The sequence below is a fragment of the Centroberyx gerrardi genome, chromosome 1 (genome assembly GCF_048128805.1).
Source record: "Centroberyx gerrardi isolate f3 chromosome 1, fCenGer3.hap1.cur.20231027, whole genome shotgun sequence".
Classification (NCBI taxonomy): domain Eukaryota; kingdom Metazoa; phylum Chordata; class Actinopteri; order Beryciformes; family Berycidae; genus Centroberyx; species Centroberyx gerrardi.
Window position 1 is genome coordinate 20,041,307 of NC_135997.1, and position 12,213 is coordinate 20,053,519.

Below are 12,213 nucleotides of genomic sequence, written 5' to 3' on the forward strand. Positions count from 1 at the left end.
CAGAAGTTGAAACCAACTGCAATTTTATAGCTATAATGACTTATTAAAAAAAAACCTTGAATCCGCTAACTACACTGTATTGTAATTATTTTTACATTATTTATATACTCATTTTCTGCGCAATTTCAAAACAGGCACATTTGTGGCCGGCTACTCAGCGATTGGGCCTATCCCACGTTGGATACCAGAAAGAAGACGATGTATTGAACGTCCTCTGTTGAAGTTGGCGGTGTGTCCTGCTAATGTAGACTTACTGAACAACATGCAGCGATAGTAATAATCATCTCGGACACAACCCACACACGGCGCCGTCACTGGGGACATTATCCACCCACAAAGATGTCAGTAAACCGGTGTGTGTATCTGTTGTCGCGGGTTCAAAGACGAATTAGCGCCCTGACTCCCCGGGCTACTGGTGCCTTGCCCGAGAGTCGCGTCTGTCATGTTTCTGGATCTAGTTTGTTGTCAAAACGGCACCAGGCTGTTTCTACGGTTTCCAGCCGAAGTGTTTCGTCTAATAGTTCCTCTCCAAAACCCCCCGACACGTCGCTTTTTGTCCCCCTCGCTGTTAAGACAGACGCTTCTGCAGATGGGAGTGTGGGAGCCGAGTTGACCCAGCCTCTGGATAAAAGTGAGTTAACGTTAGCTATCTGCTAGTGCTAACTCTGATGTTGGATAACTTGTCACGGTGTAAGGTAGGGGAATGATTCAGCACTTCAGAATAAGAGCTGATAAGCTTTTCGTTGGTTGTTTTTACTTTAAAGCTTATGGGTAGCGCTTCTTATTTCTCCTGCCTTACTACGTTAGCTGTCAGATGTGTACTGAGCCAGAGTGTCAACACAGCCCCCTTCTTTCTTTCTGCTTCCTTGTACAATGCTTTAACCATTTGTCAGACAATTTCACAAACTACCAAGTTAAAAGTAGCCTCTTGCCTTGTTACTGAGCTACTGGGAGCTCAGGTTAGCTTTGTGTGTTGTTGATCATTAGGTGGCATGAAAGTGAGTGCTTTTCTGATCTGTGTGTTTCTTTTCTGATGTGTGTTTCTTTCTACTGTTTGTGTTTGTTGCGTCTTCTTGGTCAGATGAGCTTCTGAAAGTTCTGAACCGATTTTACAAGAGGAAGGAGATGCAGAAGCTGGCAGCAGACCACGGCCTGGACGGTGAGATCTGAAACCCTCTGGGCATCTTCTGCTCATCTGTTGATCGTTTTCACACCAAACATTCTCAATACATTGATATGAAACTGCTCTTCATTAACCCCCCTGCTTAAATAACACAAAAAAACAAGTGACAACTAGGTGATGTGACTTTATATGTGTGTGTGTGTGTGTGTGTGTGTCTACACGTACAGCTCGTCTGTTCCACCAGGCCTTCATCAGCTTCAGGAAGTATGTCCTGGAGATGACATCACTCACCGCCGACCTGCACATCATCCTCAATGACGTCTGCTGCGGCGCAGGTTCGTCACTTTTTAGACTGTAAAAATGAACAGTTTTATTCTCATCATTCACGACCATGATCAGCCATCATACCAAGATGTGAGTTCGTGTCAATTATCGATTTCGTTAAAATGCTTTTTTTCGTTTGCTCTCAAGGTCACATAGATGACCTCTACCCATATTTCATGCGTCATGCCAAGCAGATCTTCCCCATGCTGGACTGTATGGACGACCTGAGAAAGATCTCAGACCTCAGAGTCCCTGCCAACTGGTATGTAGGCTATAAATCTTCATACTGGTCCAGGCACTATGAGCTTCACTGGTTGATATCAGGTGGGACACAATATGTGGAGTTCACTGGAGATGAGTGAATCTGTTGAAACTCCATTCAGGTGTTGGCCCACTGATTTGTGGGTTAAAGGGGAAATGGTAAATCATAGCATAGACTTTTTCTCACTGGAATAGTTTTTATCATTTGTAATATCAGACTCCCTGTATGTGCTATTAAAACCTCTCGTACTGGTATAACTAACCGGTACCAACACTGCTATACACATTTATTCCCTCTATAGTAGCTCTAGGTTTCAATCAGTATCTTTATATATGATATTATGTATGTCATAACCTGCAAGACTAATTTTGTGTTTATTGTGTTTGTGTGACTGTCTGTGTGTGTCTATGTTGGTGTATATTTGTGTGTGTGTGTATGTGTGTGTGTGTGTGTGTGTGTGTGTGTTCGGCAGGTACCCGGAGGCTCGCGCCATCCAGAGGAAGGTGATTTTCCATGCTGGTCCTACCAACAGTGGTAAAACTTACCAGGCCATCCAGCGCCTACTGGCTGCTAAGTCCGGGGTCTACTGTGGACCGCTCAAACTGCTGGCCCACGAGATCTTTGAGAAGAGCAACGAGGCCGTATGTATCTGTCTCTCCGTCTTTACCTTTCTTTCTCTGTCCTGCATCTTGCTCTCTCTTGCTCACTCTGTTTATTTTTGTCCTTTCATTGAGTCAATGTATTTGTCCCACTGCATCTCTCTCTCTCTCTCTCTCTCTCTCTTTCTCTGGCCATCTATTCTCTACCTCTCTGTTTCTCTTTGTGTTTTTAAGGTATCATCTTTTATCTCATTCTCACCATACTGTACGATTGACTGTTGGTGTGTGTGTGTGTGTGTGTGTGTGTGTGTGTGTGTGTGTGTGTGTGTGTGTGTGCATATTCCCAGGGCGTGTCATGTGACTTGGTAACAGGAGAGGAGAGGACGTTCATGGACTCAGAGGGCCGAGCGGCAGGTCATGTGGCCTGTACCATCGAGATGTGTAGCGTCACCACGCCTTGTTAGTACATATAACACACACTGCATACTGTGGGTTTAATGATAAATTATCCAATTTGAACTGGGGAGACCCGGCCAGTTGTGCAAATTACCTTTTTACAATACTAACAAATCATTTACATTACACAACGACTAACATGAAATGCTACTACTGCCACTGATATATAATGTTAAGGCTTTATGTTGTGAGCATAATCCCTGAGGCTCAGATGAATAGACTCCATCACAGTTCTATATAGATAATACAATAATATTCATAAACTTTTGTATGTGAAAATCAACGCTTGGATGAATGTTGCGTCTTGCTTCTGAAAGCTGATTTGAACTAAATTAAACTCTTTAGCCAAATGCAGAGCACTAAGGATTGAAAACTTTGAACAAGCATGTCTCATCCCTTAGTTGATGTGCCGTCATGAAATATTGCACATATATGCATCTCCTTATGAGAGTTGCTCATAAGGACCTAAAAGCTTCTCCTGTTAGATTATCCGGAAAAAGTTTTTTAAGGAATTTAATGGAAATTTAAATAGTTTTCTTTGATATTCGTATATGTATCTGTCTGTAGATGAGGTGGCTGTAATTGATGAGATTCAGATGATCAGAGACCTTTCCAGAGGCTGGGCCTGGACCAGAGCGCTGCTGGGTTAGTAACACACACACACACACACACACACACACAGAGAGACTCTCTTACACTGGTCCTCGTGTTTCTTTCTATTATGTGCAACAGTATTTTTGCATATTATGTTCCTTATTACCCATGATGTCAGCTACATTTCCTTTGCCCCAGTTGCCAGTCCCAATCCCTGTTGAATGCAAGATTGTCTTTCTCCATTCCTTCAAAAAGTTGTCCATGTATCATTGTCAGTACAAACAGTATTTTGAACTTGAGCACCTGTTTTTTCCTCTGTACTTGTGTAGGTCTGTGTGCGGAGGAGATCCATGTTTGTGGGGAACCTGCGGCCATAAACTTTGTTAGAGAACTGATGTACAGCACAGGAGAGGAGGTGGAGGTAAGCCTGGGTAATGTAGTTCAACAGGAAGAGGGGAGTCTGGGTGATTTTTCTGACAGTTTTTAACCTTTTGCTCTGGGGACCCACACTCCCTTCCATCTCCTCTCTCTCTCTCTCTCTCTTCTTCTCTCCTCTCTCCCCCTCCCTCCCCCTCTCTTCAGGTCCACACCTACCAGCGTTTAACTCCTTTCTCAATCTTGGACCAAGCTGTGGAGTCATTAGACAACCTAAGACCGGGAGACTGCATCGTCTGTTTCAGTAAAAACGACATCTACTCCATCAGCAGACAGATCGAGGCTAGAGGACAGGAATGTGCTGTAATTTATGGAAGCCTACCGCCAGGTAAGTGTGTGGGTTTTGGGAGATGTATATGTGTCTGTTTGTGTGCGACTGAAGAGACGGAGTGAGAAAGTTACATTTTTTTACCAAATGACATGTCTTAGGACAACTGTATCTTGACCTGTATCTTGTATCTAGCTGCATCTTGAATTAAACACTGGCTGCTCATTTTAGCCACTGGAGGGCGAACTGAGCCAGGTTTAGTGAGATAAATACAGCACCGGCAGATATGGGCTCAGATGTTGACAATATGACTGTTGTTGTATTTCATAACTACATAGTACTAAATACCAGTTTACAACTCAAAAAATATGTTGTAATGTAGAGTTACTCTTTTCTGTGGGGTTTGGTATTTAATAATGATGTTCCTTAGGTTGCAACAGTGTAGTACATTTAGGAAGAGTTGAGCCATTGAAATCAACAAAATCCCAACAGTTCACAATGATATCCATTTATATAAATATTTAGACTTTGTCATAGATTTCATTGTATTATCATGATCAAAAATATAAAAATAAATAAATAAATTGATATCTATGGCATTCATACTTTGGGCAAAGATAGAAACTAGTCAACCTTTTGATATTATAGAAAATTTGAAAAAGATATGCAAACTGTTGATTTTGACATCAAGACAATTTTTCCATAAATCATAATTTTGGCCTTGATTTAAATTGGACGTAAGCACAAAGTTGTCTGAAAGAAACTTTTATAAGCTTGGTTGTTCTGTGGTTTACAGGCACCAAGCTGTCCCAGGCCAAGAAGTTCAACGACCCTGATGACCCGTGCAAGATCCTGGTTGCCACAGATGCCATCGGCATGGGACTTAACCTGTAAGTACTATCACATACAGTATACTGTATTACTGTCATTGCTACTGTGTGTCAGAATGAGACTCAGCTGAAGGCAGAACCAGGTGTTAGTTAACCAACGTTTACAGCTTCTACTTTTTTCCAGATGGTAAACATGCATATAAACGTCATAATTTGTCATAACTAGAATGTTAACATTTTGAATGTGCTTTCAACACCTTGCAGAGTCAAGCCATGATAGTGCCATTCTATGGAGAAAACATCATGCCAACCTCCATGCAAGACGCTGTTATTTTAAAGTGGCCTATTTATAGGGAAAAGTTAAATACCTCATAGGATTTAATACTTTTTTCAAATTGTTACATTGAAAAATTCAGCATACAAGTGATCCACCAGCCAAGTGATAGCTCGTCCATCCAAAACAGCTGCTTACCAAACAAAACAACATTTGTACATGCACACTGACACGTATGGAACAGTCATGGAGTTTGATCAGCAATCAGATTTCATCAGCCCACCTCACATCTGTCTGTCTGTCTCCCTTTCCCTCTTTCTCCAGGAGTATAAAGCGCATTATCTTCAACAGTCTGGTAAAGCCCAATGTCAATGAGAAGGGGGAGAAACAGCTGGACACCATCAGCACGTCACAGGCTCTGCAGATAGCTGGCCGCGCTGGGAGGTCTGTGTTACTTTTATTATTATCCCCAGTCAGAGGGGAAGGAGGTGGGAGAGAAGAGAGATGATGGAGAGCGGGAGCGAGAAAAATAGAACGAATACTATCGGCATGTCACAGGACATGCCTGTAGTATAGTATAGTATAGTTGTATATAGTTGACAGGTGTATGTCCAGGGAGTTTGGCACAGAGCTAGCATTATTTTAGATGGGATACCTTGACTTACTGAATTTTAGTGTTTTGGTATGTTGTTTTTCTTGTCATATTGTATGAAAATAGTCTCTACATTGTTACTCCAGTTACCCTAAAAATGGCTTGTTAGCATTCCATATTAAACCAGTGAGCGTTGTTAATAGGAGTATGTACTGCAATAGTGTACATCCTCCTCTCAACCAATCATCTTCACATAATCTGATCCCGGATGTGTTTGTCCTTGCCGGAGGGGCGTGCAAACGGCAGTGGAGCTCTCGCTTTTAAATTGCCCATGACCGGATTGTGACTTAACGCAGTGTGGGCATGATGGCATGATGAAACATAGCTTTTAAATGTGCAAGCAAGGGAGGGCCCAACCCTAACTTGTTTTTGACGTTCTACCTGTTGCCTGAAAAAACTTGTTCGTATTGTTGGTATTCTTTATTGATACCTGTAGGTGCTCCAAGCTATGAAGTTAGCTTGCAGCTAGCAGTATCAATTGGTTTCAATGAGGAATGTTAACAATGCTAACAAGTCATTTTTATTTCTGTCAAATTATCCATTTAATCCCATCTCTCCTGCCATCTCCTCCAGGTTCTCCTCTAAGTTTAAAGAAGGAGAGGTGACCACCATGCACAGAGACGATCTGCCTGTCCTAAAGGAAATACTCAGCCACACAGTGGAGCCCATAGAGGTTAACACACACACACACACACACACACACACACACACACACACACACACACACACACACACACGCACACACACACACACACACACACACACAGACAGACCTGCTTGTCCTCAAAGAGAGGCTGAGACGCTCTGCCTCATTGTGGATCCCATCAATCCCAGAATGCACAAACGCACACATGCAGACATAGATGTACAATAACACACACACACACACACACACACACACACACACACACGCACAGGAGGTGTTTGTGATGTTCTCCTCTCCTCCTCTGTCTCAGACTGCAGGTCTCCATCCTACTGCAGATCAGATAGAGATGTTTGCCTATCATCTACCTGATGCTACACTGTCCAACCTTATAGTAAGTACAGCCATCCATCCATTCATCCATCCATTCATCCATCCATTCATCCATCCTCCTGACTTCACTAGGCATGACAGCAGTGGTGAGAGTAAAATTAACACATGGAGATGGAAAAGTAGGACAAAATTACAGCCAGGCCCAAAACAAGTCAAATAGTGATCAGAGAACAAAATTATGAACAAATGTTGCATTGTGACTCTGCCACCGAGGCTATAGTGATACTTTACTAACAGTATAGGCAGCGTGCATAAAGTTAGGGTTATAGGCTTGTATACTTTAACCTTGTTGGGTTAGATAAATATCATTGATGTACTGGCTTCATTTTGTCTGATTTACTCTGTTTCAGGGTGTCTTTGTCATTCTCACAGAAATGGGTGATCAGCTAATTAAATGTTTTGATCCCATTCTCTTTCTCTCTCTCGCTCCCTCTCTCTCTTTCAGGACATATTTGTCAGCCTCTCTCGGGTGGATGGTCTGTATTTTGTCTGCAACATTGACGACTTCAAGTTTCTGGCTGATATGATTCAGCATATCCCGCTCAACCTGCGGTCGCGTTACGTGTTCTGCACCGCTCCCATCAACAAGAAACAACCCTTTGTATGCACCTCTTTTCTAAAGGTAAGGATGGAGAGAAGGGAACAAGGGAAGGAGGTGTGAGATAAAAGGAGGAAAATGGAGGGAGAGCGGGAAGGAGGGAAGGATTGATAGGGAGTGGAAAGATTGAGGTCACTACTGTCACCTTTAAGGCGGGGTGGGAAACGGGTGATGGGGTTAGACAGAGAAATCCTTATGTATAAATTCTATCAATAAGGAAGCTATTTTGAGGCAGAGGGACTGACACACAGGTGGACTGAAGATGGATGATTTAACTGTCATGAGATCAATGTATTTCCTGTTTCAGTTGAAAATAAGAAATAAGATGAGAAAAACAAGTTGCAATAATTGCAGTGACAGGGCTTTATGGAGGTCAGACTGGGCAGAAGTTGTGTTCCACTATAAACACGTCACGACTGATATGTATCTCTGTATCAAACACACAGAGACACTCTCATTTTATAGTTATCATACCGAATCATTGCCCTCAAGGGCAATAATCAACCTCAACCTTTGAGATGAAGGGTTGTGCTCAAAAAAACTCTTCTGCTACTGCTACTACTCTTCTGCTTGTTCAGCTGTGTAGTCAATAATACGTTTTAAGTAAGTAAGCAACAAGTGTATAATGTTACTGCATAGCAAAATATTTAAATAATTTTCCCAGGTTCAGTTATTAATGGCAATATGAGAATTAAAAATAAATATTTTATGTCAGTCACAGTTTTGGTGTGCAGAAAACGTTTTTTCTCTTATTGTTCCTGCATTTACCATCATTTCTGAAGGATATGCGAGCTGGATATGAGAGCTGGGTATAATCTGCAGTTTTCGTATCATGATGACATTTTATACTTATAGTATTACAATGGTAGAATTTGTCTGTCGTATATCTACTTTGTTAATTGATAATAAATCGGCAATTGATAATAAATTGATAATTGAAAGTTGACTTGTGTTGTTTTCAGCAGTCATTATGGAAATGATCAGGCTGATGAAGTTCCCTCAGGCTTGTTCTCCTGTGTTTATCCTCTGCTGGTTGTAATACTATGATGCTGTGGACAACAAAGCCTGTACGATGATGATGATGTTTCTCCTGCAGTTTGCCCGTCAGTTCAGTCGAGATGAGCCGCTGACGTTTGACTGGGTCTGTCGGCATGTCAGCTGGCCGCTGGCTGCACCCAAAAACATAAAGGACTTGGTCCACTTGGAAGCTGTTCATGACGTGTTGGACCTGTACCTCTGGTTAAGGTAATACAATGTTTTTAAATGTAATATTAAACGTAAAATGAAAAGCGCCTGGTACAGTTAACACACATCCACTGCATACAACCACAGACTTCTACTATTGTGCTATGCTTAAGGACACTTCAGTGGAATTAGTAATAAAATTCCAGGAGCAATTCAAGCATTTTTTGGAATGGTCAAGATGTTTGTTAGACTGTGAAGCGTCAAGAGATATGTGGCGTTGTTCAAAAATTTGATTTTGACACTCATCACGTTTTGTAGCGAGGATCATCCAGTGAGATTTTAAAAGTTATTACTCATATGTACATTTGCATTTACATTGCACAACATTTACATTATATTATTATTATTGTTATTTTTTTTGTTGTTGCTAATAATGGCAACAGCAACAAAATATTTTTATGTAATATTACTCTTTGTACTACAACTGTTTTCCCATGCATGAAAATGTACAAAAGCCTACTGTCTTCATGGTGGCGCTACAGCAGTCAATATAATCTAAAAACTTCAGAACATCCTACAGAGCTCTACTGTTCCCAATACATCTGTCAATATGTGAGAAATCTTTGCTTCACTGCAACTTGTCTGTCTCCTAGCTACCGTTTCATGGACATGTTCCCAGACACCGCCTTGGTTCGGGAGATCCAACAGGAACTCGATGACATCATCCAACAGGGTGTCCGAAATATCACACGCCTCATCAGAGCCACTGACACGACCACCACTGACCGGCTACAGACACAAAGCAACAAATCAACCAGCAGCAGCTTCACAGCTGGCAACAGAGGTCAAAGGGGAGCAAAGGGAGGGTCAGGGCAGATGACTGACAGTTCTCTAGCCGGTCGCCTGGTGCGGGACGGACTGCTGACCCCTGACTTGCTCCGGCAGCTGCAAAGGGAGTGGTCTAAAGATAAACAGCAGGAACTCACTAATCAGAGTGCACTAGATACAGGAAGTCACAGTAATAACAAAGGGAATAGGAAAAAGAAGAAGAAATAAGCAAGAAAACGATTATTATGGATGTTGCACATGGTCAGTGTTGTTCCCATGGAGATGAATAATTGGATTTTGCAACTATTTGATAAAAACCTTGGATAAGATCCGGCTCATTTTTCCCATTGACACCATTGCCTTTCTGAAAAAATGAAATGGGGGTTTTAATGAGTTAAATGGATCCTATGGGTATTTCTCAGCACATAAAGGTTTTGGCACAAGAGTAATTGGTTACGGTCATGTGATCTGGCCTGGACTGAGATTAATGCCAGAGTACTATGTCATCTGAGACTGACATGTGATGAACTCATTTTGAATGTGGTAAACGCTAAAGTGGTAGGTGGTAGTTTTAGAAATTATTCCAGTTAAGGTAGTTTCTTTCTCCTACCTTCATGTGAACTACTGGCTGCATTCAATCCAAAGAGGCGTTCCCTTGGCCCTGCTGAATGGTCGGGGGCCTGGTGAGAGATCCGCTGCTCAGGGCCACTCCTCACTTCACTGGGATCATAAGTTAAAACTCCCAACTGGACTCAACTTGGAACCCTGTAAACTCTGGTTGGCCATGTTGATGCTTTATTGCCAACAGTCAATACAGATGAAACTGTATTGTTCACACTTGGGATTTCCTTTGGCCAACAAAGGGGTGCTGTGCAAGTACCTCATACACAACAAGAATAGACCCATTGTCATCGGTCATTTTGGGAGATGTCATGTCCTAATTGAGCTACCACTACCACTCCCACAGTTATACCTTAGTACAGTGCATCTGACATGCAACAGTGTTTACCATAGTAATGTTTCAATGGAGAGTCGCAGGATGTCACATTGCCTAAATGTGTGTCAGAAGCATTCTGACTACCAAGAAACATTTTGAGATGCGTCATGTGTAAATGTGCAGGGCTGGGTTCAATTTACTTTCAATTCATTAAATTCAGGGAGTGGACTCAAAAATAGGAAAACTTCACAACTGCATGATGGCATGGTACGTATTTGGATATATTTCAAAATGAGCACTCAATTCAAATCAAACTCTTCTCAAATGAATTGCATTTTCTATTTATATTTTAAATGGATTGAATTGAGTCCAGCCCTAGTTGTGTCTATAGATGATATTCCATATTTTTGCCAGTTGCTGATTGTACATTTAGGATAATGATGACATGATGACGACTGAATAAAAAATGTTTTTGCCATTATGTTATAATTAATGTTTTGATTTCAGGACCAGTGGTGTATTACGTGGGTCACATACATTCCTAAAACATAGCCTAATTATTGTTGTCAAAAAGTGCAGAAACATCCTTCAATCTTGACACTTTTACTTATTTTTTATTTTTTTTGTAATTGATAGTTGATATTGTCTTTCACGTGTGGAAAAGGTTTCATCAACCTAGGGCCAAGCTAAATAATGATAATGATAACCATAAATGATAATGCATTACAAAATCTGACAACATTTGTTATTGGCATGGCCTGCAATGAGTAAATCAGCTATTCCTGATAAGCTGCCATTTTGGACATCTGAAGTTCATTGATTACATGCCCTCTTAACTTACTGTTGTGCAACAAGAAGAATGGTAGCAGTTTCACCTCTGTGTGTCCACGTTCTGCACTATGGTGCAGCTTTGAGATGATGCTAAGCAAGCTTGGATGGTCCATAAAGCACATGACAACTGGTAAAACTTCAGCTAGCATGCACTGTAGCCAAGAAAATAAATATTGCATATTCACAGGTGAAACTGCCACTAATTGCAGAATGTTAAGTAAGTTGAACAGGATATTTGTTGTATTCCTTTAAGGAAACAAGCTCAGCTTATGTAGACTCTCTAGTGCTGCATTCCACTGGCCAGGGATTAGCTCCACAGTCCACTCATATTAGCAACACAACACACTATAACAGTAACTCACTATAACGGGGCTGCTTCAGCTGTGGACCAGGACCCAAAATGGGTTGCAGGCCTGTTTATGATGGGTCTCCACAAGACAGGAGCACAAGAGTCTGGGTCCCAGGGCGAGAGACTACAATTATTCATGCCCGTATTAAGACTTCATGGTGCCCCTGGGCACCAGCGACTCAAGTGCCCACCCACCCCCACCCTCCGCAGCCGCAGGCACCATGGGCAGTCACTGAGACACATTGTGGGACAAGAAGTTAACGTGAGTGATTTTTTGGTCACTGTTGTCCCAAACTTATGTAGGCCTACTGTATTATTGCAATTAAATTTATTTTATTTTTTTAATTATGAAAAAAAAAAAAAAAAAAACATCGGTTGCTTGGTGCCCCAGGAGTCTTGGTGCCCCTGGGCACTCGCCCAGTTGCCCATATGGTTAATCCGGCCATGCATTTATTCAATTTAGGGAAGGACAGTTACTTGGACCTAAGCCTAAGGATTGCTAAAAGAGGCCAAAGTAGAGAGAGCGTGTGTGTGTGTGTGTGTGTGTGTGTGTGTGTGTGGCTGTTAATCATTGAGTAAGAGCAGGGCTTGGTCGATGCTGAACTGTAGACAGAAAATAACCCACTTGGATT

The 12,213-nt window shown here is 41.8% G+C and overlaps 1 protein-coding gene across 1 annotated transcript; it reads left to right on the plus strand.

The window, feature by feature from the left end:
- The first annotated feature begins 208 nt into the window (after nucleotides 1-208).
- On the plus strand, nucleotides 209-10,873 carry supv3l1 (SUV3-like helicase). Its single transcript, XM_071904863.2, has 16 exons — nucleotides 209-631; nucleotides 1,082-1,159; nucleotides 1,351-1,458; nucleotides 1,595-1,709; nucleotides 2,182-2,350; nucleotides 2,656-2,767; nucleotides 3,332-3,409; nucleotides 3,688-3,779; nucleotides 3,941-4,121; nucleotides 4,858-4,951; nucleotides 5,490-5,609; nucleotides 6,391-6,490; nucleotides 6,774-6,854; nucleotides 7,299-7,475; nucleotides 8,548-8,696; nucleotides 9,290-10,873. Exons 1-16 carry the CDS (start codon nucleotides 340-342, stop codon nucleotides 9,690-9,692), a joined length of 2,349 nt encoding a protein of 782 aa, XP_071760964.2. The 5' UTR covers nucleotides 209-339; the 3' UTR covers nucleotides 9,693-10,873.
- The last annotated feature ends 1,340 nt before the right edge of the window (nucleotides 10,874-12,213 follow it).

Bases quoted from the DNA above. Each gene is read 5' to 3' on its own strand.
- supv3l1 (XM_071904863.2), top strand. From the start codon at position 340: ATGTCAGTAAACCGGTGTGTGTATCTGTTGTCGCGGGTTCAAAGACGA. The intron at 1,459-1,594 runs GTTCGTCACTTT...TTTGCTCTCAAG, and splicing joins TGACGTCTGCTGCGGCGCAG to GTCACATAGATGACCTCTAC. The intron at 7,476-8,547 runs GTAAGGATGGAG...TTTCTCCTGCAG, and splicing joins TATGCACCTCTTTTCTAAAG to TTTGCCCGTCAGTTCAGTCG.